Below are 26,334 nucleotides of genomic sequence, written 5' to 3'. Positions count from 1 at the left end.
CCGGAGACTCGGCAATAAGCGCAGCCGTGATTGGGCCTATCCCGCTTGCCGGGGGGTGAGGGGGTACGCCGGCCGCAGGTTGTGGCACGGCCGGCGCAGGAGCAGCGGCAGCGTCCCGGCACCGCCCGGCGGCAGCAACAGCAGCAGCGCCAGCAGCCGCGCCAGCAGCCGAGGCGCCGGAACCTCGCGTGGGGCGCCCCAGGGAGGCGGGCGGGGCCTTCTGCTGCTATGGCCGCCACCGCCACCTGGCGCTACCGCGGGGACCCCGAGGCGGAGCAGCCGGCGGTGCTAGGTGAGGCGGGCGCCGGGGGGAGCAGGGAGGGGGCGCGGGGTGGGGGGCACCGCCCGGTCTGATGGCCTCTCCCCGCCCTCGCAGTGCGGTTCTCCAACGGCAGGCTGCAGCGGCCCGACGCCATGCGGTTCACAGTCTACCGGAACAGGGACGCGGCCCATCCCCGTAAGAAGCACCGGCGGATTTTGGTAAGGACCCGCCCCGGGGGGAGGGATGGCCTGCTGCGGCCTGGGCCGCCGCGGGAACGGCGGGGGTCGGCAGCGCTGCGGGGCCATTAGAGTGGGGAGGGGGCCGGGGCCGGGGCCGTGCCAGGGCGGCTGGGCGGGCAGTCCCCGCCGCGGCGGGCAGTGACGGGTTTCAGCCGGTTTTGCCGTTATGTCTGTGGTCGCGGCAGCTCCTGCAGTCGGGAGCTGAAAACCTCGGACATGCTGTCGCCGCGGTGCCGCTGCGGGCAGGCTGCCGTTCCGCCCCGACGCCCAGCTCCAGCTGCTCTCCCTACCCCATCGTGAGCAAGGCTCGGGAAATCGGCATGGAGCTTTCCTTTGCAGCAGATTTTTAAAAAAATAATCGGAGTTTAGCCCCAGCCTGTGTGAGAGAGAACCGTTTTCCAAAATTCACAAAATCTCTATGATTTCAGAGGAAGTTCTTGTGTGGGCTGCCACCACAATGAGGTGGGTGTGATGCTGGGTGGCAGAACAGGGAAGCGCTTAACGATCAGGGTCGCCCTGGGCAGGGGGAGAGCTGCTCCTGTATCCCATAGAGTGTTCTGTGCTCCCCGCCAAGGCCCCCTGCGCTTCTGACGAGACCCACGAGGAGAACCCCAGGGTTCCAGCTGTGGATCTCAGAGAGGCGGGTGCAGGTCCTGCTGCCTGGCTGAGCCTCGGGGCATGATCGTTTCCATGAAGCCCATCAGGATCAGATGGTGCCCTCTCGGGCTGGGACAGAAAGAAACCTGAATAATGCAATGGGGGACGTTCTGAATAATGCAATGGGGGACGTTCTGATTAATGCTTAGAGTGACATGTGAGAGACCTTTCCATCAGAACTGAATAAGTGCTTATTTGAAAAATTTTAATAAGTGTTCGTCTGTTCTCAGGCAAAGGCTGCTTTACTGAAGTTGTGTGTGTGTATGTGTTCGTGATTTATTTTAATAACCTAAAAGGAAATAACATTTGAAAATTAAAAGCTCTTACTTAGCAACAAGTCAGTCATTTGACCAGAAAATCTGTTCTGTTATGTTTACACAGTGAATTCTTTACCAAAGATTTTTTTTGTTGTTGTTAAATTACATTACAAGGAGATTTCTACTTCTTTCAATGAAGAGAGAGACAAGCTTAAAGTCAGAAGATGCTTTCTGCTGCTATTGTAAAGTTTTACAGCTGCTTACACTCATGATTCAGTCAAGGAATAAATGACTTTTTGGCCATAAACATTTTGAAATGCATTTAGGTGGTTCAGCCATTCTTGGTAGTGCCGGCACTTTTTTTTAACTTGGTGAATATCAGTTACTTGAGTACTAGAACTTAAATGGATCATTGAAAATTAACTGAATTCCCCATACTGGTAGAGGTGGCTCTGCCCAATGTGCGCCTTTGTCCCAGGCTGAAATCTGTAAGGTTTGTCCTGCCTGGACACTTAAAGAACCTTTGATCAACTGTGTTAAGGACCCTAAAGCATTGGAAATAGTGTCTTAAATTCTCTGGCAGAGAGGCCTGATCTCTCTTCACTAGTGACTCTGTGAGTAAACCTGTGTTTTTTTTTTCACGAACTGTTCCTTCTAGATTAAAGTATGGTGGTCAACACAGCGGGGCATTTTAAGTGCGTGACACCTAAGTTTGCCACACTGATAAACTCTAAATTTAAGTTATGATTTCTGTGTTTTCTTTGCAATGATTCGTCATCTTCTGGCCCAGTGAAAGCTGAGGTAGAATTATATATCATGCGTAGTTTCAGCTTCAAGAAATGTCTGTCCTTTAAAGATTTTGACCAGACACAAAATGTACCCAAAATGGGTAAAGTGAAGTTTACCTATGTGTTACTAGTGTCTGATGCCTGGGGATATAGAACTTTGTGTGACCAGGGAAAACAAAGCAGATGCAGAGAAGGTTTTTCACTGCCCTATATTCAAGTAATTCTTCTTTGTTTTTCAGGTCTCAGAAACTGAAAGGCTTTCCTATGTGGGGAATAACTTTGGCAGCGGAGTTCTGAAGTGTAACTCCCTATGCAGGTATGGGTTGCTGGCAAAATGGGGGCAGGAGCATGGAGGTGGAAGCAGAGGAATTGCTCAGACACAAAGTTCCTGGTAGCCTTTCTTAAAGCTGGCTCAGAAGTTCCCACAGAGGCCGTGGTCTGAATCAAGAGGATTTTGACCGGAGACTCCAGCACCTGGCAGATGCATTGTTTTTGCATGTCACATCCCTTTGAAGTTGCGATGTTAGATATAAATAGAACGTATTTGTGGAGGAAGGGGTGAGGAGGTGATTTGATGTAGCTCAAACCCAGGAATGACAGCTTTGTTATTCAGAAACCAAGAAATTAAGATTAAGAAATTGCCAAGATCATACTCTGCTGCCCAAGAAATCTCTGTGTCATTAATTACCATTTAACTTCAGGGCCAAAGCACAATGCTGCTATGTGAACTAAGCTGTCTATGCCACACACTGTAAAAGGAAGCATTGGTGAAATCACCAGCTTTTACATGTCTTTGTTTAGGAATGTGACCTTGGTGGCACTGGGTCAGATCCCGCTGGCCTCCTGAGAAGTATTCTATCTGCGAGATCTTTATCATTGTCTAATAGGAGAACCACCAAATGGTTAGAGAGCCAATGTGTAACAATCTTCCCTTACTATTCCCAAAGGTGTTTCTTTTCTCTTTTGATGTGTGTTGCTACTCCTACTAGCCTACACAGCGCTGAAATACATGTAATATGCATGTCAGGCTCTTGGTACCAAGCACTCTGCTCCGTAGATCCACTCCAGCTGCCCCGCATGATTGCTTACATAGCTCATCTCTTCTCTGGCTGGACTGCACTGACCTCATCATGTCCGACTAGTTAAAGTACAGGTGGGGTGAGGGAGTGAGGAGCAACTGAGTTGTGTAAAACTGCTAGAAAGAGGAGGTGCTTTCAGATGCTAGTGCCCTGGTGGTCCTATGTTCTGATTAAGACATGACATTAGGAAGCATTTCTTTACAATGAGGGTGGCCAAACACTGGAACAGGTTTCCTGGAGAGACATTCGATGCCCCATGCCTGTCAGGGTTTAAGAGGCGTTTGGACAATGCCCTCAATTATTTGCTTTAACTTTCGGTCAGCCCTGAATTGGTCAGGCAGTTGTACTACATGATCATTGAAGATCCCTTTCAACTGAAATACTCTTTTCTGTTCTATAATTCTGTAAAAGGAACTGGTTTCACCCCTGCAAGCAGTCTGTCAAAACGTGCTAATACTGATCTTTCTTCTTTCTGAGAAGTGGAACCAGGAAAGCTGGACCTTCAGATGTAACAGTCTTCAGTTTAAGATGCTGTAGCTGAAAAAAGGCACCAAGGGGCTTTTTCTTCTTGAGTTGGGAGAGACAAATTTAGTTTAATGAATATATATGGTACAGGTACCAATGCAGTATTATTTCTAGACAGATTTAGCGCTCTTACCTCTGAACGCTTCAACTTCAAGTATTAGCTTTGCATTAGGTGTGCACATGCCTCTGCATCCAGAGATGCAGGCAAGAATCAATTAAGTAATTTCTTGCTTTTCTTTCAAGTTTTCCCACCCCACCTTTCTGTCGCTTTCTTCTCACATCTGCTTCAGCTGCACGCATGAGGATTTCCTCCAATGGATCTGTTCCTGTAGCTCTTGGCAGCTCTCAGCCTAAAACTGTGCACTCAACTGCTAATGTGGACATAACAGGGAGCAGAAACCACCTCTGAGCAAAGAGCCCAGTTTCTTCTGAGGGGGAAGTCAATGAGTCTGACAGACCTCTGGGCTTCCTGGAACTGCAGGAACTGCCCAGAGATCCTTTCTGGCCAGTGGGGTGCTGTTATTCCCACTGCACTTGGACCGCTCTGAAAGCAGTTGCATAGAGAGTATTGCGCCCACTGCAACAAGCAGCCTGTTGTGCAAGCTTACTCAGAAAGTGTGTCCTGAGTTTTAGGAAGATGTGTTACGGAGCAGAGCTAGTTCAGACACCAGTCAGAAAGGGTCACGTGGAATAAACTCTTCTGGTGGGTAAGAAACTGGTGCAGTTGATACCCTGATCAGCTTCAGCCAAGAGTGACGTACAGCCTGTTCCTGGTAGGTTATGAGACATGGTGAGGAGCAGCACACGCTGTTTGGGCTTCCCCCTCTGAAACTTAGGATGACAAGGAATTTACCTAAGAGAAATTACCCTGTTTTAGACACAGCAAAGTCACATTTCTGAGAAGCTCTGAGGACTTAAAGTTACTTGTACTAAGCAGAGAGAACTTGTACTAAGCAGAGAACTGGCCACAGGGAACTCAAGTTTTAAAAACACAGGAAACTGCATAGAAGCACTGAGAAGCCAGGGGTCGTGACACATCCAAAAAGACAGAATAGCAGCTGGCGCTCTGGCACCTAGACTTTGTCTGTGCATTTTGGAGCTAATTTAATTTTCTTAAGACTTATACATTTACTTAGAGCTATGAGTATATATATTTTTTTATATGTGTGTGTATATATGTATGTGTGTGTGTATATATATATACAGAGGGAGTATGCCTTGGAGGTAACTTGGTTTTTTGTGGCATTCTGAATGTGCTTGGAAAACTTGTATTTGCAAGGTAAAAGAATTGGCAGGGGATGGGAAATGCACATGGCTCTGCACCATGTATTTTAAAACCTCATTTCCACTGGGCTGTCTCTGGCTGATCACTTGCCCCTGTTCTTCGCAGGTATTTCATTGGTGTGTTGGACAAGGACTCTGGGCAAATGGAGGTTTATAATGCTGAAATATTCAACATGCAGCCCTTGCTGTCAGGTAGGAAGATACTGTTTTTAACCACAGCACCACAGTCACAGCATGATAGACCTATGTATGTATTCAGCTATTGACTGCTTGGTTGCTGACAGCAGTGCTCTCTGTTGTCTCCCTGACTGCTCTTTCTTCCTCATTTCTGCCTTATTCCTTCGGCATGGAGGAAGGAGGGTACTTTACACTCTCCTTCTAAGGCACTGCATGATGTGAAAAGAGAGAGAGAGAAGGAAGCAAGGTGAAATTTAGGGTGGAGGTTAAACAGAGAGTGTTATGGCTGGGAGGGTGGAAGTGCTGGATTCAGTAACAAAGTTGTCACGGTTCACAATAAGTGCATCCTTGTCTAGTTAAGCTCTGCTGAGGGAAGCCTGGAAATTGTCAGGTTAAGAGACTAGAATACTGAAAAGCAAAAGGGCTTTTCTTCAGCAGAGCTGCTTTTTGTTACTGAGCGCAGGAGGATAATCCAAAGAATACAGTCTTTTGGAAGCTTTTGTTTTTTGCCCTGTGCAGCAGGACCTGAGTATTGCTGCAATCCTTGCTTTACACTCGTAGACTCTATAGCAAAAGTTGTCCTGTTTTTCCTTTTTCTGTTCTAGGTACGTATTCTTATGTTTAGTGTGTTCTTTAATTGACCAAGTCCTATCTTTAAGCAGAGATCTTTAAGTCTTGTGCAAAGTCTTTCAGTAATTGATTAGACCTAAAGGGATACTGAATATGTATGCTGTCCTCGCTGCTGCAAGCCAAGCATACTAACTTCTGTTCTGTTATAGATAACTTACTACCTGACGACACGAAGGAGTATCAGAATAAATCATACAGGGAGAAGGTAAAGCTGAAACCCTATATCGTATTGTACTGTGATTATCCAGCTAACAGTGGCAGATGATACTTGTCTGAGACTGTGATGTTTGAACCTGTGCAGGCTCAGCACTGTCTCTGTGCCTTGGAAGTCTAAGAGGCACTGCATTATTAGTGCCTAACTTGGCAGTATTTTCATAATTATTTCAGACTTGAATATGATCCCGGTTACTCCCTGCCCCCTTGCAGATCAGTGTTTGTTGTATGATTGGATTGTACCCAGTGAAATGTTTGAAGTTCTCTTAGAGAGTGAATGTGGAACGAGTGGTTGTTAGCTGAGTTTTCCTCTTAGATGCAAAGTGTCTTTAGTTCAGAAGTGTGTTTTAATTTGTTTCTCTTTGGCACAGATGGATTTGTGCATTGAGGCCTTTGGTACCAGCAAACAGAAGCGAGCTCTGAACTCTCGGCGAATGAATGCAGTGGGCAACGATATTCTGAATACTGCTGTGACAAAAGCAGCAGCAAACATTATAGATGCAAAGGGAGTAACAGGTAAGAATATTGTCTCAAGGTCACAGGCCCATCAAGTGCCATCCCCAGTGCTGTTGTGAGCCAGGGTGATGGACTTAGGCTTCTGCTATGGAGGAGCCTGCAACAAAGAGGAGTCTGCCCTGGCCTTAGTTATTGTCACTACTACAGGGAAAGTTCACTCTCCAAAGCGTCACACTGAGGCGATGATTCAAGGAGAGTTGATAACCCTGTTACTCAGTGCTGATGAGACTGCATCTGTATTATGTTGTCCAGCCCATGCCACCCCTCTGCACCCCTGGCCTGATCAAGAAGGAGGTGGAGAAATGACAAAGGAGTTGTGGCAGGGCAATAAGAACGGTCAGGGGCCTGGAGCACACAAGCGACAAGGAGAGGGAGAGCGGGCTGGGCTTGATTAGTCTGGCAAAGAGGAAGCCACAGCTACCTGAAGGGCAGTCAAAGCCAAGCCCATCTCAGCAGTGCCAACAAGGATCAACAGCACAAGTTGCAGTGGTCCCTGGACCTTGGGAGGCCCATGTGGGAGACTGGGGGAACCTTCTTGCCTTGGAGGGTGGTGCAGCCCTGGGACAGGTCACAGAGCAGTGTGGAGTCACCATCTTTGGGGGTTTCCAAGCTTTGGCAGGACAAAGCCAGGGCTTCTCTGATCTAGTGCTGTAGATAGTCCTACTCCAAGCAGGAGGTTGGATAGGAGACCTCCAGAGCTCTTTTCCACCAGCACTTCTGGGATTCTGAGTTTCATTGGCTATGAATGGGAGAGATGTCTGTTCACTGTTGAACCTGTCAGCTCTCATCCCTGGTGTTCCAGGTTGGATATTGACTGTGCTCTCAGAACTGCTTTGTGCCAAAAGGATGTCCACTGGAATCCAGGGTGCCAAAAACATATTCTGCCCACCCTGCAGGCAAGAGGTGCAGCAGCAGCAACCAGTTTGCCTTGGTGCACTTCTTTCCTAGATTTTTCTCTAGTCTGAAGTGGGTTTTCTAAATTTGAGGAGCAGAAAATTCTTGGTAAAGTGTTGACACCAGTCTAAAACCCAGCACGCTCAGTACATAGCAAGCATATCAGAAGATCTCGGCCTTTCTGTGCCTACTGGCATGCTTTCTGTACAGTCAGCACCTACGTGTGGCAGTAATGAAACAAAATGGGGAAGAGCTGTAGCCTTTTCCTTACTACTGTCCCAAGGGAGATAAACTGAACTGGAGTTTTAAACCTTTAAAACTCCAGCTGTGACTACACTAGTGTTGACTCAGGAACCACCATTGAGTAAACTTGTGTTTAAAGAGAAAATTTGCGTTGTGGTCGTGTTCTCTGTATTTTTGTTTGCATGGTCCAAATACTCTTGTTTCTGCTTCCCTCCAAAGCTTTGATCCAGGATGTGGCCCAAGATGATGTACAGAACATCTCTGTCTTCCTCCCACCGTGTAATGAAGATGCTGACAAACCAGAAAATGTTTACAAGTTTGAGGACAGTATCTTTTGTTGTGGCAAAGTGGTTTCCCACACCTGTAGGCCTTGATGTCGGTGGTCTGGCATGTGGGACTAAGAGCTGCCAGGCATGTGAATGAGCCAAGCCTTCTCCCCTCACAAGCCAAAAGCTGAGAGCAGGGACATGGTGTGATGTTTTTTTGGGCCTGCAAGTTTCATATCCTGCCTCTTACCTACAGAGAGCAGGATGCTGTACCTCCCTGTTGGCAGCAGTTCAATCAGGAGTAGTAATGAGGTCAGCCATGCAGGAGAAGTGGCTTGTGGTTGAGCCACAGTCCTTTGGAGACCTTTGTTGTTGGCCAGGTTCCTAATCTTGTTGTTAGATCCTGCCTATTTATAATTTCCTTCCCTGCCCCACACCTCCTAAAGCAAGAGTGGACAGAGCTTATCTCACTGCAGGCTGTTCAGACCAGAAGGGAGAGAAAAGGCACGCATGTTGTTTTCTTTAAAATCCTGCCAGTTCTGTCGCCAGCAGAGTATGAAGCATTGCGGGTTCCAGCAGCAGTCTTTGTTAACATCACACCAGAAGAAATCACCAAGAAAACAGAAGATAAAAGGTAATGCTGCTGCAAACAGCCTTGTAATAGTTGAGGTGGGCCCTGTGACACTGTAGTTCTCCTGTGGGCCAGGCTGGCTACTGCCACCAGTTCCACAGTACCCGGGCTGATCTTTTCAGTGGAGAGGGGGGACATGAGATCCAAGTATGGCTGAGCAACACCTTCCTTGGGGAATGAAGGGTATAGTTTTACAGGTGAGGAAGTTGTATGCACAGCAGCGTGGCTGCCCTTTGGGAAGCTGATGGCAGAGGAAAAGAGTGGAGAAACCCAAAGTGGGGTCTGAAGGCAGGTGCCTGGAAGGGAGACCATAGAGCTCTACGGAGCACGGTATGCCCATGGCTGGGCACTGTCCCAGGCAAGTACAGACTTGCTGCGGAAGTTGCTGTGACTTGGCGAGCTGACATGGACTTACAGTTAGAGCTGTTAAGTCCTTGTGCTGAGGGGCTGAAGTGTGCAGGAAAAGCATAAACTGCGCCTCACTTCCTGTGCTTTCTGTCTGCCTGTGCTGGAGTAGAAGAACAGTTCAAGAAGGACGGGACAGCAAAGGGCTACCAAGATGATGTGGGGACTGGAACACCTCTCTTAGGAAGAAAGGCTGAGGGATTTGGGTCTTTTCAGTCTGGAAAAAAGACAGCTGAGGGGGGATCTTATCTTATACTTATAAATACTTATACTACTTATAAGTATTTATCAATGCTTATAAATACTGAAAGGGTGGGTGTCAGGAGGATGGGGCCAGGCTCTTTTCAGTGGTGCCCAGCAACAGGACAAGAGGTAACGGGCACAGACTTGACCATAGGAAGTTCCATCTCAACACGAGGAGGAACATCTTTACCCTGAGGGTGGCAGAGCTCTGGCACAGGCTGCCCAGAGAGGTGGTGGAGTCTCCATCTCTGGAGACAGTCCAAACCTGCCTGGATGCCATCCTGTGCCACCTGCTCTGGGTGACCCTGCTTTGGCAGGGGTCGGACTGGATGATCTCCAGAGGTCCCTGCCAACCCCTATCATTCTGTGATTCTGAGAAGTGTGTGCCATGTTGAGAGCCTGCAGTTTCTGCAGTGCAGGAACCTTCTTAGTAGGTGCACACTGGAAGGGGCTGACTGAACATGGTAGGCATTGGCGAGAAAGTGCCCTCACAAAGCAGCCTCCTGGACTATCCTTTATAGGTGTCTAGGGAACTCTTCTCAGACAGCTGAGCATTGAAGTTACAGGTGTGTCCTGTCTTCCTGAGGATGTGAACTGGTTCCTGGTTCTTTGAGCCTCATCTTCCCCCTCTTTCTCTTTCAGCCATTGCTCCTTTGTTTTAGAGGAGCTGAAGTTCCTGCCTGATGATGAGAAGAGAAGAGACCACAAAGCCCGGTGCCTTTGGTTCCTGGACACCCTGATTAAGTTCAGCTACCTGAAAGTGATCAAGAAGAAACGTAAGAGAATTTTCAGCTCCTCCACTTTTAAGCTACCTGCTGAGACTTGTTTTGTAATTACTGCAGTAGAAAACAGTAAAGCTGCACAGAACGAGCTGTGATCAAACAGCTAGCTGGAGCAGTTGTTTCCAGTGTGTTTCATGCTGAGGTTGAGTATCGCTGTGTTGTTGAGGGTTGTTAGATCTGCACCTTCCAGGAGGTGTATGTCTAATCCTTTTCAGTCTCTTCATAACTGCTGTGCATCAGGATGGCACCATGAGATCCTCTTAGGATCTTAGGTAGGAGACAGGGTAGCTTAGATTTGAAATGTTGAGATTCTTCGTAGTTCTATCAATAGTTCTGTACTTAAAAATGTGATGTATATTTTCACACTTTAGTCCTAAGCCAAGAGACTGGAAACTATCAGCTCTCTCCCTTATCCAGCCTCCATATTCCAGATGCAAGAGGCATACAGTACACAATACATCCTTTGTATCTCCTTTTGTGCTTTTCAGAATGTTTTCATCATCCTTTTGTTATTAGTTCAACGTGTGGATCACATTGATCATACCTCTGGTGTCTTCAGGATTGTTCTTTTAAAATGGAAGGAGCTGGTGTTCTCAAAACCATTGCACAAAGTATCTTGGTTGAGATTTTCAAGACTTCACATCTTTCACAGAACTTGTGTATCTAAGTCTCCTTGTCAGTGCTGAAAATGTCATTGTTAGCATTTTCAATAGCAGGGTGTGATGGACAAGGAAATGGCAAGCCTGTCTGGAAATATCTTCCTGCGTGGCTGGAGACACAGGAGTCACTGTGTAGGACTTAGTCAAGGAGGATGCAGAAATGACTAGTCTTGGTGCTAACAGGAATTTGTTAGCGTGGTTTCAGTTTTAATAATATTTTGTGACAGAACTATCTATTAAAAGGCAGGAATCTATGAAATATATGTGTAGACATACATGCATGCCTTTTAGATTGTGTAGTATTGAAGTGAGAGATCCCATTTGTAGAGAAAAAAAAAGCTGTTAGGAGCTTGTCTCTGACCTGAAAAATGATGAGACCTAGAAATCAAGTGCCCAGGTTCCTTTTAGGTTCTCTGTGTTCCTGTGAAGAGGCAATAAATATCATGGTAATAAATGTGGTATTATGATAGCTGGAGGCAGGCAGTATGAGGAAGAGTATGTGTTTCTCATTCCACTACAAACCTCTTTTCTGTCCTAGATCCAATGGGTCCTGAATGCCCACACATTATCAGCAGGAAACTCATGAAGAATTTCACTTCGCTGACCTACAACAATGGCAGGTAAGGAACTGCTTTTATGTTCTTGAGGCAGAGATACAGTAGAGTGAGTTCAACTTGAAGGGCCATGGACAAGTTATCAGGAAACCTCCTACCAAAATGGATGATGGCAGCAGCTTCTCTTGCTTCACACCCCCATACCTGTAGAACATTGGGTCATGGCTGGTGATAGTCCATTTTAGACAGCAGGTTTGAAATGTGACTGGGAGAAGCAGTGTCATGTGTGCAAAAGCAAGTCTGCACCTGTGGATTTAGCTAACGTGACCAAATGGTGTGCCCAGACATCTGCCTGACTGTTTCTGGATGCAGGATGGCAGAATGGGCGCTTGCTTTGCGGCTGACTCAACTGTGCAATTAAACGGGTAGCTGTTTCACTGAACCAAGGCAGCTGACGGATGGATGTGTCAGCTCTTCCACCATCCTGGAGTGGGTCAGGACAGAGGTAATGCAGTGGCAAAATAATGGTGCTTTTTTTACTCTCATACAGTTTAATTAGCATAACAGGGGTGCTTTTACATGAACCTAGACCTGACTTGACTTATTTGGATTCTCCATTGAAACCTACACCGACAAAACTGCGTGAAGATTTGCACTGGTTAACTCGTGCTGGCTGACACCCACGCCGTTGCATCCGTATGGATACAGTCAAAGAGTTCTGCCTAAGCTTTGTCCAGGCATTGCCCTGCCAGCAGTGACAAAGTTCGGTATAGTAAGGTAGGGCCTAGTCCTGCTGTGGAGGTCAGCCAGGAGAAGCCACCACCCTCTGACAGAGCAGAGGCTGGGAAGCTCACGTAAGGTCCTGCTTTCCAGCAGTGTCAGCCATTTGTGTGATGCTGAGTGCTGTCTCGCTGCAGGGAGGGCCTCGGGCAGCTGTCAGAAGCTGCCTTTGACCAGATGGCCCTTGGCTGCAACCTTAAGAAGGCTCTTACAACTAAGTAGTTATAAATCTGGATAAATGTTTTCAGCAGTCCTTTTGAGTGGAAGCACCAAAATGCATGCAAGAGTGAACAGTATCCTCACTCTTGCCACAGTGCCTTCCCCACACTGGGGGAGCCAGCAGCCTCTCTGCCTAGAGGGGGCGTAATGCCCATGCTCAGCTGTTGCAGAGCTGCACTGCCATGAGCAGGGAATTTGCAGTCCAAATGGACCAGGTCTTGTCTGAAGGCTCAAACTAGTGACGAGCAGTCAGATGGTCCTAGAGGATTGCCAGCCAGGGATCTTCTCCATGTGGATTGTGTGTTTGAGGTGCTGTTACTACTTACCCTGAATGCCCTCAGAACAGCTTCCCTTTGCTTTCATCTTGCAAGGGACCAGCCTGCCAAAAAGGCTGAAGTGCCATTAGTTGGTGATTTTTGTCAAGGCTACATGGTGATAAACAACGCCAGGGGCATGTGAGGAAGACAAAGAAGCCTGTTAGGCTCCTGTGATCGGAGTTCTCTGTGCTTTGAGCTCTTTCTTGGTGCCTAGGAAAAGTTAGTCATGTCTAACTAGGACTCCAGTTCTGTCCGCACCTCATGGGGGTGTGTTTTGGGTTCATTGACGCTCCACATCTCATATATTCTCCCTCTTGGCATGCAGTGTCCAGAATTTAGTCTCTGCATCAATGAAGGCTAAAATCACAGCATACGTCATTGCATTGGCTCTGCACATTAACAACTTCCAAACAAACCTCACCATCCTGCAGAATGACATGAAGCTCCAAGAAAGCAGGTGAGTCATGTTTGTTCATACCTGCTGAGATCCTCCTACAAAGAGCCCCTGGGGAGAGAGCTCTGGAGCCTCTCTGGCACCTGGGCAGTACAGCGATACCTGCTAGCAAGTCCCTTTTGTTTGGACTCTGTCCTACATAACTGTGTTGAAGCTTTATTTTGAAGCCCCGATGCTCGTAGAGGAGGGTAGTTCTACATCTCAAACTTTGAAAGGGCACTTGTTGGAAAGAGTTCCTCAGGTCCATTGAGAGGCTCTTTAGCTATTCTGCAGGGTTGTAAATGAAAGCAGGTAGCCCAAAATGGGCAGCCAGGGCAGATACCAGGACAAGACCAATGCTGTCCGGCCCTGTTTCTTGCCTGATAAATCACATCACTCTTCACTGTCCTGTCCTCTGTGCCCCTTCTTTCTGCTCCAGTTGGGTGGGGGTTAGGTACCAGTCTCGGTGTAAGTGCAAGTTTGCAGTTCACTGCAACGGGAAAACTAGAAACAGGGATTTATTTTCTCATAATCGCAGTGGGAGCGTGTAGTTGGTGTTTACATGGAGGAATTCCAGGCCCTTGAAACTTACCCACGCTGGGTTTGGCATGAAGAAGATTGGTTTTGTTTCTGAAGTGCTGATCGATCTGGGGACTTCTCAGCAAAGCATCATGGGGACAGGTTGTAGGCAGAATTGCTGGCTATAGTATTTCGCCTAAGGACTTGCCAAATCTGGGTTAGTGAAGGTTAATGGTTAGAAAACAGCTTGCAGAATAAGCTTCAGGGCAAACAGCCCTCGCTGTATTAGCTTTTGGGGGCAGTTGTTCTCTAGATTTTAATTTTCCGTGGAGGAATACAGAATTTTCAAGCACCTCCTGTTAACTGCAAGACCTGCGTTTCCCAGCAGGTGTCAGCCGGAGCCTGCTGCCAGCTCCTCCATCTGTGGGAGCTGTTTGCTGGGAGCTGTTTGTGCTCTCGCTGGCCCCTGCAGAATAAATCAGGAATTGAGCAGTTCCAATCAGCCACTCCACTGTGCTTGCTGGGAACCCTCCCAGCAAGCAGACATCAGCTTAGCAGGCAGCTTGTTAACACTGTCTGGGAAGGGGTCGAGTGTCTCCATTAGTGATGGTTCAGCCATGCTCATTAATCTCTCTCTTCCACCCTGTGCTTTTCTGTGGGGAATGGTGATGCCAAGAACTTGTGCTTCCTAACTCAGGCACATCAGTCTTTCTTAACAGGATTGCCTAGTGGTTGTGCAGCTGGGTAGGAGCGGTGGAGGGACACAAACCCTCCACTGCAAGTGAGAAAAATGTGGACTATCTTAGGGTTTCTGGCTGAGGGTTGTAATGTTAAGGTCTAGCAATAACTGGAAGTTATCAAGCCCTTAGTTACCTCCTTGGTTTTGCAAGCTCACTAGTTAGCCTTGAAGTAATACTTGAGATTTTGCCCTGAGTTTTGCTCTTTATTCTTTGATGGGTAGTAGTGGGTTTCCATCCACTTTTTTCGTTCTTTTTTTTTTTCCTCCTCTTCCTTTTTGGAACTAAGCTTTTTAAGGAGTCCACATTGTTTTTTGCAATTCATGCCCAGGTTTTGTTCTTAACTGCTGTACTGGAGCTGGGAACACAGGACATAGAATGCTGTTGAGAAGAGGGTGCATGAGGCTGGGACCTGTTGGAAAAATTGAGGAGAGACCTGAGCCACCTGATGGCATGATCCTTCCTTGCAGTGGGAGGTTTGGCTGAAGAACCCCTTCCCAACTGAATCTGTTTGTATTTCAAAGATAGTAAAGTCAGGATTCTGGGACTTGCGTGTTCCCAGGACCCCAGCTGAGGCCAGGACGTCTATTTCCCTGCTAGCTCCCCTTTGGATGCACTTTGTTCTCTCTGTTTGACAAGCCTCCAGGTGTGTTCTGGCTTGTACCTTTTTACCCAAGCTCTTTACACTGCACATCTCAATCAAGCCCCTCTTCTTACAGATGAGGATGCTGAATTTTAGCAGCTAAGAGGAGGTGTTCTTGCTGTTCCACTGATTGAGTCACGAACAGGAGATGAGTGCACTGGGAAGCAACCATGGGCTGCCAGCAGCAGTGGCTGGACACAAACGACTGTTCTCTGCTTTGTAGGGAAGTGGAGAGCAGCGTTATTTTGTCTCAGGTCAGCTGGCCACTGAGTAAAGCATGTGGGTTTATAATGCTCTCCGAGGTGGTGGTGCACAGCTCAGTAGCATTCCGGTCTCCCCAGGAAGGCTCTTGTAGTCTTTGAACACTTCCAGCTTCTGTCTCTGTGGTATCCTTGAGATGCAGAGAACGTATCCTGCTTGCTGGTGCCTCCTGGCTTCTCTCCTGAGGCAAAAGGCTGTTGATCTGTGCAGTGTTATGGTACAGAAAAATCGTGCACCCCACTGACACAGTGTTTCTCTGGTGTTTTGCAGGATGATGGACATTGCAAAGGCCATGCGGTTGAAGGTCTCCAAGGCAAAGGCCCTGCTGGGACTTGAGAATGATCAGAACCACAAGCTGGGCACTCTCTCTCTCCCCTTGCCTGTGCAGAAGGCATCAGGGAACCAACAGAAGCGTAGGAAAATGAATTAAAATGTCTGGGAGGTCTCAGCAAGGGCAAACCAGTTCATTTCTCAACTGCTGTTCTGCACACAGCGTCATGGGGATGCTTTTGTCCAGCATGTGACCCTGTGAAACCCTGTCTTGAGGCTGGATTGGAACAGACATTCACCTCATTAAACTGCTTTTTTCTATTTCTGTAGAAAAAAGCTATAATAAAACATTTTTATTTTTTCCTGACTGTATGAGGGGAGAAAGATGTGTTGCGCCAGAGCAAGAGAACACTGAAACTGCTGGTCCTCCACTGACTACTGTCCGCTTGGTTCTGCCAGCCTGTGACCTGTTTTAACACTTTCACACATGCAAGGTAGAAAGCATAGAAAGAGAGAGACTAAGAAAGAAAAGTGTTACCAAAACACAGCTTTCTGGTTCTGTGAGTTTGTTTCTCTAGAGTTTCAGTGTAATTCTGTGTTCAAAATGTGTAAAGATGCAACACAAACAAAATACTTCTGCCATTTTTCCTATCCTGGCTTTTTGCCGAGAGGAGGGAGAATTCTGCTGAATTCTCAGAGCTGGTGTCATCTTCAGAAAGGGTGATGAGTTTGAATTCACAGCCGTGGATTCCCAGTCCTCAGGAGAGAGACTTCTGTGCTAGTTTCTCTGCATTTTCAGTATAGTCCTGGGCTGCAAGCCTTAAGCAAGGCTGTAGGAATCTGGGGCTTGTGAAAAGCTCAGGGTCACCTTCAAGAGAAGAAGCTTATGTGAAACACCAGCATGGGATGTCAAGACCAGTCTTCTCTTTGAGGTGTCTGCTTCAGATAGTGATTTGGGTTTAGTTCATCATTTGGGGATTTAAGGGTAACTCCTTACACACCTTAATGACCCACTGTTCACAGCTCTCATTAGAAGTGACACAAACAGCCAGTTTTCTGGGTAGAGGATAATTAATGCTATGGGAATTACCGGCTGCAGATAATCAATAGGAATGTTTTTATCACGGACTGGTTGAAGGTGGAAGGGACCTCTGGAGATCACCTTGTCCAGCCCCCCTGCTCAGGCAGGCCCACCCAGAGCCAGGTGCCCAGGACTGTGTACAGAGGACTTCTGAATATCTCCAGTGGTGGAAACTCCACAACCTCCCTGGGCAACCTGTGCCAGTGCTTGGTCACCCTTACTGCGAAAGAGTGTTTCCTGATGTTCGGAGGGAGCCTCCTGTGTTTCGGTGTGTAGCCATTGCCTCTGGTCCTGGCACTGGGCACCACTGAGAAGAGCCTGGCTCTGTCCTCTTGGCGCCTTCCCTTCAGGTACTTACAGACGGGCACAAGACGCCCCGGAGCCTTCTCTGCTCCAGGCTGAGCAGTCCCAGCTCTCTGAGCCTTTCCTCATAGGAGTAATGCTTCAGCCCCTTCAGCAACTTCGTCGCCCTTCACTGGACTCTCTCCAGCATGTCCATGTCTCTCTTGTAGTGGGGAGCCCAGAACAGGACCCAGCACTCCAGGTGTGGCTTCACCAATGCTAAGCAGAGGGGAAGGATCACCTCCCTTGGCCTGCTGGAGATGGTCATCACAATGCCACCCAGGACACGGTTGGCCTCTGCTGCAAGGGCATGTTTCTGGCTTATGTTCAACTTGTCCACCAGGTCCCTTTCTGCCAAGCTGTTTTCCAGCTGGGCAGCCCACAGGGTGTCCTGGTGCATGGGGTTGCTCCTCCCCAGGTGCAGGACTCTGTTGAAGCTTCTGGCTGACCCAGGCCTTGTTCTCAAGTCTTCAGTAGAGTGAATTTGCTTAGGGAGCTGACCCGGCAGACCACTTTTTTTGTTTGTTTGCTTTTTTTCTTAATTCTCATTAGGATCTGGTCTTCTGCATATGAGAGCCAGCAGCTCTGACTTCAGATGGTTTAAAGCACAGTTCTGAGATACGTGATCATTTTATCCTCTTCATCTAATTCTAGCTCATTGCTGCTGTGTTTCAGATGGTCGATACGGGGCATGAGGAGGGGAGCAGACATGGATCACCTGACAATGCCATGGGGTTTTTGGATGAAAAATTTAGCTGCTGTTGCAAAGCTGCTTCTGTGTGCCAAGGCGAGTAGAGAAGTAGAAAGCAGAGGTGGTTGCCCAACCAACCAAGCAGGAAGCGATGCTCTTTTCTATGATTTGGAGCCACTTGCAGCAGAGATGAGGATGTTAATTGCCTCTCTTGACATCACTGCTGTGTGCAGCAGAGCCTGTTCTGACTGCGTCTGAGAGCAGCATCCCTGGTTCAGGGAAAAGGAGTGCTAATTCAGTCCAAATGGCAGAATGACTCATCTGCAGTGTGTCTCACTGTTAGCCACTGCACTTTGGAAAGCAGCCATTCGCTTTCCCGATAAGACAGTAGAGTTCTTCACTATATGCAAAGAAGTGCTAAAGCAGGGATGTGGCAGTGGGGAAGGGGACCAGTGATCCCATCTTGGGTCCAGAGAGACGCTCCCGGCACTGGGCAGCCCTCACTGGAGCAGGCAGGACAGGGTGTAGGCAGGTCCCAGCAAGGGGACTCTGATCAGTCGTGAACCACAGAGGTGGGTAGCCTGGAGGGACGCTGAGCCCCTGGTCACGTCCTGTCATCCAGATAATGGAGAGGGAAGTGTGAGTAGGTGGGCTAATCCCTGAGAGACAACAGGAAAGGCTGAAAGGAGAAATCGAGTAGCGTTCGGGAAAGATGCTTTGCTGGAAATGAGGAGAGGGTTACTAGCGCTCTGCCCAACTTTCCGGGCTCACCTTACCAGAGAGCACACCCTGGATACAGTCTGGGAGAGGCTGTGTGCGTCTCCTCAGGTGTGTGAGCAGGTTGCCCTGTGGGCGATGAGGGGCCGGGGAGCTGTAGGTCCCAGAAGGCAAACACTTGTCAGAGCGTGGTGCCACCCAGGCAGCCTGGCCAGGAGCAGAAGGGCCATGGCCACGTCTTTCCTTGGAGTGCCACTGCGGGGCTCTGAGCTGTGGACACTGGTCCTGCCCGTGGCTGCAGGTGCACGCTGCAGCCGGTGAGGAGACGAGGCAGGACCTGACAGGATGCATCCTCCTCCTGCTCTGAGCGGGAGCATGTTCCCGTCGCTCCCACGGCTGCCTGTTTGAAGGTAACCGAAGGTCTCTCCACTACTCCCCTGCCACCACTCCAGGATCACTCCAGGACTTCGCTAGCATACAGATGACATTATAATCCTCTTGATAAGGTGTCTGGCCAACAGATGAAATGTTCTGTGAAACCGGCTGGGCGTAGGCTCTTTCTCACACCTGAGAGCATGGGGCTCTGTAGGACAGTGTTGGGTTGGAGTCAGCTTTTCTTGGCAGTGTTGGCATGTCATCTCACAACTGGTTCCTGCACAGACAGCAGGAGGACAGGCACGGCAGCAGCAGGGAGGCACTCAGCTTTTGCCGGTGCTGCTTTTCTGGAAATGATGAGCTCTAATTAACTTACAGGCAGACAAATGCACTCCCTGGGCAAAGCAAAATGCGAGGCCTGTGCTGTGCCAAGACGTGGCCCTGCAGGTCATGTGCGTGCACGGTGGGTTTGCGCAGTGTGCAGGTGGTGATGCGGCCAGCAGAGCTCCCAATGGTGCCCTCAGCGTCCACCGGGTCAGGGTGGTGGGGACGCGACCCACCATGTCATCACCAGCACCTGAAATGGGGGCTTGCACAAGTACAGGGCACCCCACACTGCTTCCACTGTGCTCTGCAACCTGTCCAGTGTAGGACAAGAACATGAACCATTTCATGATTAATGAACATCAGGGAAAATTCATTAATGAGTGCCCACTGAATTCTCTCCACACAGGAAGAGGATATTATTTTATGGCTTTGTGTCTGAAAGTCCTAACTGTACTGACCGGTAAGGGTCTCAAGTACATTTAACATAAAAATAAAAATAAAAGATTAATTGGGAAAGCAGACTTTATTTTTACTTTCCTTGTAAAGATGAAGTTAGTGTGAACATTTGGATTTTTCCACAGTGATTGGTCGTATAAATATTAACATTTTAAGACAATATTTAAACTCTGTACTTCCAGCTCAACCTGTTGAAATTTTAAAGCTACTCGACCACATGACCTCTTCCAGGTCTTACTCCATATATTGAAATATTGAAATGAACTGTTGGCTCAAGTTTTGCAATGTGAAGTGAGTTAAACTACATATATTTTTGTGAACAAGTCTCTGTATGCCTGCTTGACAGTATGTGGATCCTCCAGGGGGCATTTGGCTGCCCTAGAGTGCAAATAGCACAGAATGAAGAGGTTACTCTAAACTGTTGTAAAGATCCCAAATCTCAGTGATTTTTGGTTTTTGGGGGTCTGACTGCTGGGATTCAGGAGCCTCTGAGAAGTGCCTGAACAGAGAGATGTTCTAAACACCAGGGTTCAGGACGCTGCAGGCAGCCCCGGGCATTACAGGTTCCCCATCTTATTTCTGAGGTCTCAGCACTGCCCGAGGCATATGTGGAATTTCAGTCAACTCCAGCTTCTGTGTGGCAGTAACCACCGCTGTGAGCCTGAGCCTCCGCGTCTGTTGCAGTTGTGCTATTTACTTCTCTGCAGGCGGTTTCAGAGTAGTACTGAACATTTCCAGGCGCTTCTGCAGGAGTGCCAACCTCATGGCAACTTCCAGCTTAAACACACCACCGTGCTCTTTCTGTCTGTGCCAGCAGCCTGGCTCTGTCCCGTCTCATGTACAGCCCAGCCTTCCTCTCCCAGTTCTCCCGTCTCTAAAGGCTCCCCGAGGTCATGCTCCCCCCGCACACCGAGGCTGCGGAGCTGTGCCTTTGTATGTGAGACAGGCAGCACGGCAGAGACAGCTACACAGGGCCTGGGACTTCAGGTTCCTGCCCTGCAGCCGGAATTTGTGTTCTCGCATCCTTCCCACGCACCCATCCCCGCTGCCAGCCTCTGCACTCCTTCCTCTCCTGCCGCTTACCCAGTAACTCATGTGGGCTTGTTGTGTACTGGCATCTGTCCTGCTATCACACCAGCTCCTTCTACTGCTTGACTCTACCCCTGCTCCAGACCATCCATCAAGCAAACCAACCCTGCCGGTGCCTCAGCTAGGAGCTGCAAGCTTCCCTTCCCTGAAGTTTGTCTCCTCCCAGGTGGCACCACCGTGGCAGGGACTGCCCTGCAATGCCCCAGTGGGGCTCATCTTCCCATTCTCTGCTTCAGCTGCCACCCTCGTCTCAAGAGACCTCCATGCGCGGTTCCTCCCACTCTGCCGCGGGAACAGCCACCGGCAGTTTGTCATTCAGACGCGCTGGTCTCTGACAGTTTGTGCTAGGTCAGCTTTGCTCTTATCCTGAGGCAAGCCAGGCCTTTGACCAACTCACTGACCTTAGAGTACAAAATAAAACAAGCAGTCTTTTAATGGTAAAAGGTTTCCTTTTGTGGTGGTGGTTCCAGATGACTCCAAATTGTACACCCAGAAGTAATGCGTATATAGCTAGGGGCAGAGATTTGCCAACTTACAATAGTGTCTCTCACCTCTGGTTTTAAACCTGCTCCTGAGTGTATGAACCCCGCCAGGCTTTGGCACAGGTTGTGTGCTTGCCAAGTGCCCGTCCCTGCTGGCTGGGCAGGGCTGCACCCCACCGCCTTGCAGTGTGACAAGCCCCTTCCGAAAGGGTCCCCAAAAGCCACTCTGGAAGACTTCACTCAGTTTGGAAAGTAACTCAGTTACTGAAATGTAGACAACGTTTTAAATATACCATTTTTATTTGTGGCAGACAGTTTTCCTGAAATTACAGAAAATAGTACTTCTCCTTTTAAAAAAAAAAAGTTGGATTGGGTCTTCTTACAGCATCGGTCTGCAAAGAAGCAGGAGACAACATCAGACCGTGCAACACAGTTATGCCAGCTGGTACCAGAGGAGAAACCTGTGCGGGCAGCGTGTTATGTGAATGAGACAGAGACAATCCTGCTGGGAACCAACTGCCAGCTTCAGGCAGGGGGATGACAAGGCAGAAAACACTGCTGGTCATGAGAGGTTACGGCATGAAAGCCTCCAGCTCCCCGCAGTAAGAGCCCTGAGCCTCAGGGGCCTGCCGGGGATCCCCAGTGCCACCCTCAGAGCCCTCGCCCAGACCCTCCCAGTCCCAGGGGAGCTCAGCCCCGTGGGCTGGGGGACACCTGCCCTCCCCCAAGCACCTCACAGACCCAGGGCTGACAGCCAGGGCTACGGGAGACGCTGTGGGTGCAGGGGAAGAGCATTCCGGGACTACACAAGGCTTATTACAGGATGCCCAGGGGAGGAACCAAATGTGGGGAAACAGAGGGATAAGGGGATAAAAAGTGGCCCACTGGACGTACACAGGCAGCTGGTGGCCAAGGACAGATGCTGGTCTGGCCATGCTGGTGCCTGACAAGCGCAGTCTGTCCTGGCCACTCACCAGGCGCCCATTCTAAGGCGAGGTGGGTCGGTCTGGCTGGTGTGGATGCCAGCATCGGTGGTGTGTGGGGATCTGCATCTGTGAGGGGAGATGAAGTGGTTTGGGAGCCCAGGCACTGTCTGTCTGTTCGTCTGTCCGTGTCTGTCTGCCTGGATGCTGCCTCTGGGGGCTCATATGTGCTGATGCCAGGAGGTGGGGAGACTGGGAGCCAGGGGCAGGTGCTGGGCACGCAGCATCTGAGCCCGGCTGCTGGAGGGACTCACACTGTAGGTATGTCTGTCTACACGTGTGTCTGTCTGCCTTGATCTGTGTGCCCCTTCTGGATCAGAATCAACACAAACAGAAACATCGAGACCACACAGGATATGTCAGTCTCTGAGTACTCCAGAACAGATGCAGAAGGTCACTGACAAAGCAGCTTCAAAGCAAGGGATTCCCAAACAAATAATGCCACAGCCCCGCACGGGAAGAGCGGTTTGTCTGGAGCTGCTGAAGGCCAGCCAGGCATTCCTCTGGTCCCACCTGGAGAGCATTTCATCTAAGGAACTGCTCGCTTGTAAATTACTCCAGCAGTGATCTCAGGGGGCAAAGAGGAAGACATTAACAGCTGTTTTCCCAGCTATTTTTTATTTAGTGAGGTGCCACTGAAGTTGCAAAGTTCTTCATGAAAAGGGAGTACAGTCCAATGGGGGTCCACGTCCCTGAGCTGTGAGAGCTTCCCAGTGGCAGCTCTGGAGAAAAGACAGGCAGAGAGACTGGTGAAGGAACCTTTCTCCCTGCTCAAAGAATGGTGCAGAAGATGCTCCCATGGTTGTGGCAGCCCCCGTCCACCCTGGTGGTTATGCTGGAAACCCTCTGACCAGCAGCTGCTGTGCAGGACACTGGGACACCTCCTTCAAGGTGAGGCCGTGCAGGGGGGTTGATCAGCATGCACTCCATATCAAACCTGGGAAAAGGAGAGACACCCCACGCATGGCCATAAGCAGGGTCAAAAGGCACTTCCACAGCAGCCTTAGAAACACTCCCTTGAGGTCCACTCTTCAAGGAGGAGAGGGGCAGAGCAGTGGTGCTAGGTGCACAAAGCTCACCACACAACGTCTGTTCCAAAACCCAAGTGGGACAGAAATGGTTGGAGAATTGATACAGAAAATCTTGCTTTACTGCAAAAACTACTTTCTGTAATTTCACAGCCAACACCTCCACATGACTGCAGGTTCTGGGGCAAGAGTCTGCAGAAAGAGAGTCAATGCTGGGACTTCCCAAGAATTGCTTAAAGGAGGCCAGATTTGAAAACCTAATGGAGTGCACCTGGACAAGGTGCTGGGAGTCCTCTCTAGTACACTCGAGTTTCCTGTGATGGGAGTCTGGACGACCAGGTGAGACCATCATCACCCTGGGGGACCACATGTCCTAACCTCCCTCCAGTAATGCAAGCCTTCCAATTTCACTGTGTCCTCTCCCACACCCTGGACCAAGATTTGTGACCCCCAAAGAAGAGTCAAGGTCGAATTTCTAGCTAAAAATAACAATTCGCTGAATACCCAGCCCTCGTATGGGTGACGGGGCTCAGGCTTTCCCTCCTCAGGTGACTGCTGCAGAGTCCTGGTCTAGAGTGACCGGTTTTGAACAAGGACTATAATGATGAGAGTCACTGAGATCTGGGTGACAGATGGCAGCTAAGTAAAGCTCTGTAATACCCATTAAGAGGTCTGCAGCTACAGTGGTATCTCTGTAGACCATCAGAAGGCACATTCTCTCTCTACTGGCACAAAGACCAGGGTAGCCTTGGAAAAACAAGCACTCCAAGATCCATTTTTCCCATTCACCATTCACATTGCTCTGGCAGCAAAATCCTGGAGGTAGAATCTGGTGCCTGAAGCCACCCTCCTCCTCACCAGCACAAAAGCACAATGCAGACTGGGGGTGGCGCTGGCCTTTCCTCCTTCCTCTGATTCTCGTGGCCCAGGCTACAAACACCCCGGGGCTGTCCGCACTGCAGGGACAGCAGTGCGGTATCCAAACACAGCAGCCAGGCTTCAAAGGCAGCACCGCGCAGGAAAATGAGCTGGCCCAGTGACAGGGCAGATGTCCCTATGCCCAGAGACATCCTGAAGACCCACACTGGCCTGTCAAGGAATAATCCAGTCCCTTCAGTTGGCTTTAGAGGTATCCCATGAGGAACCTCTTGGCTCCCCTTGATCTGCAGTCCTCACCTGCAATGGTCCAACACACCTGTGAGGCTGGTGCCATGGGTCAGGAGGGATTGGGAAGCTGGGCAGAGGAGCTACAAAGCAGAGCCCTCCAGTGCTCACCTCACACAGGAGCACAACGGTGTCTCCAAGCGCACAACTGCACCCCATGGTGTCAAGGGCCTCACCTTTTCTTGAAGGTGAGAAGCATGTTGTTTTGAATGATGCAATCCTCTGCATTCAATATTGGTCGCAAAATGGATTTCTTGGATCTCCCTTGGAAAATGAGGTTTTCCTGCACCAGGCCTTTGGCTTCATCAAAGAGAGCAATCCCATAGTCCCGAAAGGACTGGATCCTGTTCTTGGTCACCTGCAAAATAAGCTTTAGATGGGATGGCCCAAGCAGAAGAACATTGTTCATATGGCTCTTTGATCAACACAAAAACAAACCATAAGCTCTTCCACAGGCTCACAGGCACTCCCTGGCAGTTTGGGCGCACACCAAGGGTTCAGACTGGATGTGCTGTCGCCATGCACACATAAGCTTTCCCAAGGCCTTCCACGCCTCATTGGTGGCCCCATCTGGCAGCTCAGTTGCCATCAGTGCTAGGTACTGCAAGCTTCCGTGCAACTGGTACCCAACCCCCTGGTGAAACACAAGCACAGATGCTGGTGAGCATGAGCTGAATGTGGACCTACCGCTGCTCCTTGCCCTCCAGGTTTCAAACAGCTGTACTTACAGGCTGTCACTACTTTGTATACGAAAAAAGAGCACTTAGGGGTCTCCTCTTCCCAAGAAACTCAAGGCCACAGCTCTCACTGTGCCACCATCTGGAAGATCAGTTGGGGATCAGTTCAGTACTTCCTCCTCCTTGGATCCACAGCAACAGCTACTGTGATGCTCCTCCCCACCCAGCACCACCCACCACCTCACCTGCTCTCAGGCACTTCTTGGGCTCTGCCAGTGGACGGACAAGAAACGACAGCATGACATCGCCAGTCCTTCAACAGGGACCTGCGCCCCCTGTTCAGCTCCCCAAACGCACCCTGCAACATGAATCCTGCCTGTGTGCTCCAGGACACTGCACAGCTGGGACCACAGAAAATGCAGCAGTTTTTAGCTTCTCGTACAGAGGACAATGTTTTTCTATGGACCTGGTTTTCAAAAGGACTCTGCAGCCCCTGCAGCACTCAGGCAGAACATTTGTCTTGGCAGGACTTTCTGTACTCATTTTAGGGGTCCTTCATGATGGGTTAAATTGTATTTATCTGCCATTTTGATACACAATGGCTTCACCTCAACCAAGAACAGAACAGAGGCAACCCTGAGCCAGGTGCTAGCCTTGGGAACTGGCTAGAGGCTGGAACACTGCATCCAACTTCTGAAAAACCTAGTTCAGATGCCAGCTACCCCAGTTCTTCAGCACAGCTCACGCAGCCTGCAGATCTCCAACAGAGACGTATGGGATCAGCCACTTGACTGTGAACTCAGTTAAATACAGGGGACAAGCCTGGGAGAAGATGAACTTTGTTGAACGTCGCTGCACCAAAACGCACAGGATTCCCTTTGCTGCCCTGAGGGAAGAGAAGTCTCTCCTACAAGCCATCTGTGAATCCACATGTGGGGAAACGATGACTGAGCTGTCCTTTACCAAGGCTTAAACATCAGACAGATGTGACAAGCCACCTGTGGACCACTGTCAAGAGGATATAGCCTTGACATAGGACCTGAAAATTTACTCTTTCCTTTGGCACTGAGCAATGGCATGAGCTCGCACAAGCCCTTCCCTCATGCACTTGCCCACCTGAAAAGCAGCTGCTGCTAATAGACCTCCTTTCACATTCCTGTCGCTGTGGGCACGAGCGCTCTGGGGCAACATGGCCAGCTCCCCTGGTAGGCGTGTGCTTTCCTGCTGCATGCGAGCAATAACAAGCATGGACCCACCAATGCTGAGGCTAAGGAAGATCTCATCTCCTCCTCCTGGGCCCTACAGAGCACTTCTAAACCTCTCTTGACAGGTGTAAGGATGTGACACACTTTAAACCCACTAGGGGTGGAAATGTCACCTTCTTCTGAGCAGTGCACTCTAGTTTTGCACTGCTGGCCTGATTAAAAACAAATGTTTAT

At 49.3% G+C, this 26,334-nt stretch overlaps 2 protein-coding genes across 10 annotated transcripts in view; one reads left to right on the top strand and one right to left on the bottom strand.

Moving 5' to 3' along the window:
* The first annotated feature begins 9 nt into the window (after positions 1-9).
* Positions 10-15,850, top strand: POLR1E (RNA polymerase I subunit E). 2 transcript variants are annotated; one of them, XM_063319364.1, is made up of 12 exons: positions 12-292; positions 377-480; positions 2,443-2,519; positions 5,198-5,283; positions 6,048-6,103; positions 6,483-6,627; positions 7,984-8,091; positions 8,568-8,664; positions 9,952-10,085; positions 11,289-11,370; positions 12,946-13,077; positions 15,484-15,850. In XM_063319364.1, the coding sequence occupies exons 1-12, from the start codon at positions 229-231 to the stop codon at positions 15,641-15,643; spliced, it is 1,245 nt and encodes a 414-aa protein (XP_063175434.1). In that variant the 5' UTR covers positions 12-228; the 3' UTR covers positions 15,644-15,850. The 2 variants fall into 2 exon arrangements, with proteins under 2 accessions (XP_063175435.1, XP_063175434.1); XM_063319365.1 differs by lacking the exon at positions 12,946-13,077 and having other exon boundaries at positions 10-292.
* A 5,503-nt stretch (positions 15,851-21,353) lies between these two features.
* The window catches only part of FBXO10 (F-box protein 10), a 25,432-nt gene continuing 20,451 nt past the window's right edge, over positions 21,354-26,334 (bottom strand). For 3 of the 8 annotated variants that reach the window (XM_063321371.1, XM_063321370.1, XM_063321369.1), the window contains 2 exons: positions 24,395-24,576; positions 21,354-22,963 (listed from right to left, as the gene is read on the bottom strand). In XM_063321371.1, coding sequence (XP_063177441.1) covers positions 22,798-22,963; positions 24,395-24,576 — 348 coding nt within the window. In that variant the 3' untranslated portion in view covers positions 21,354-22,797. Of the gene's footprint in view, positions 22,964-24,329; positions 25,038-25,140; positions 25,718-26,334 lie in introns of those variants that run through there. The other 5 variants (XR_010069211.1, XR_010069209.1, XM_063321373.1 and 2 more) reach the window with 5 other exon arrangements.

The sequence above is a fragment of the Chroicocephalus ridibundus genome, chromosome Z (genome assembly GCF_963924245.1).
Source record: "Chroicocephalus ridibundus chromosome Z, bChrRid1.1, whole genome shotgun sequence".
NCBI classification, from domain to species: Eukaryota; Metazoa; Chordata; class Aves; order Charadriiformes; family Laridae; genus Chroicocephalus; species Chroicocephalus ridibundus.
This window is presented reverse-complemented; position numbering and strand designations above follow the sequence as displayed.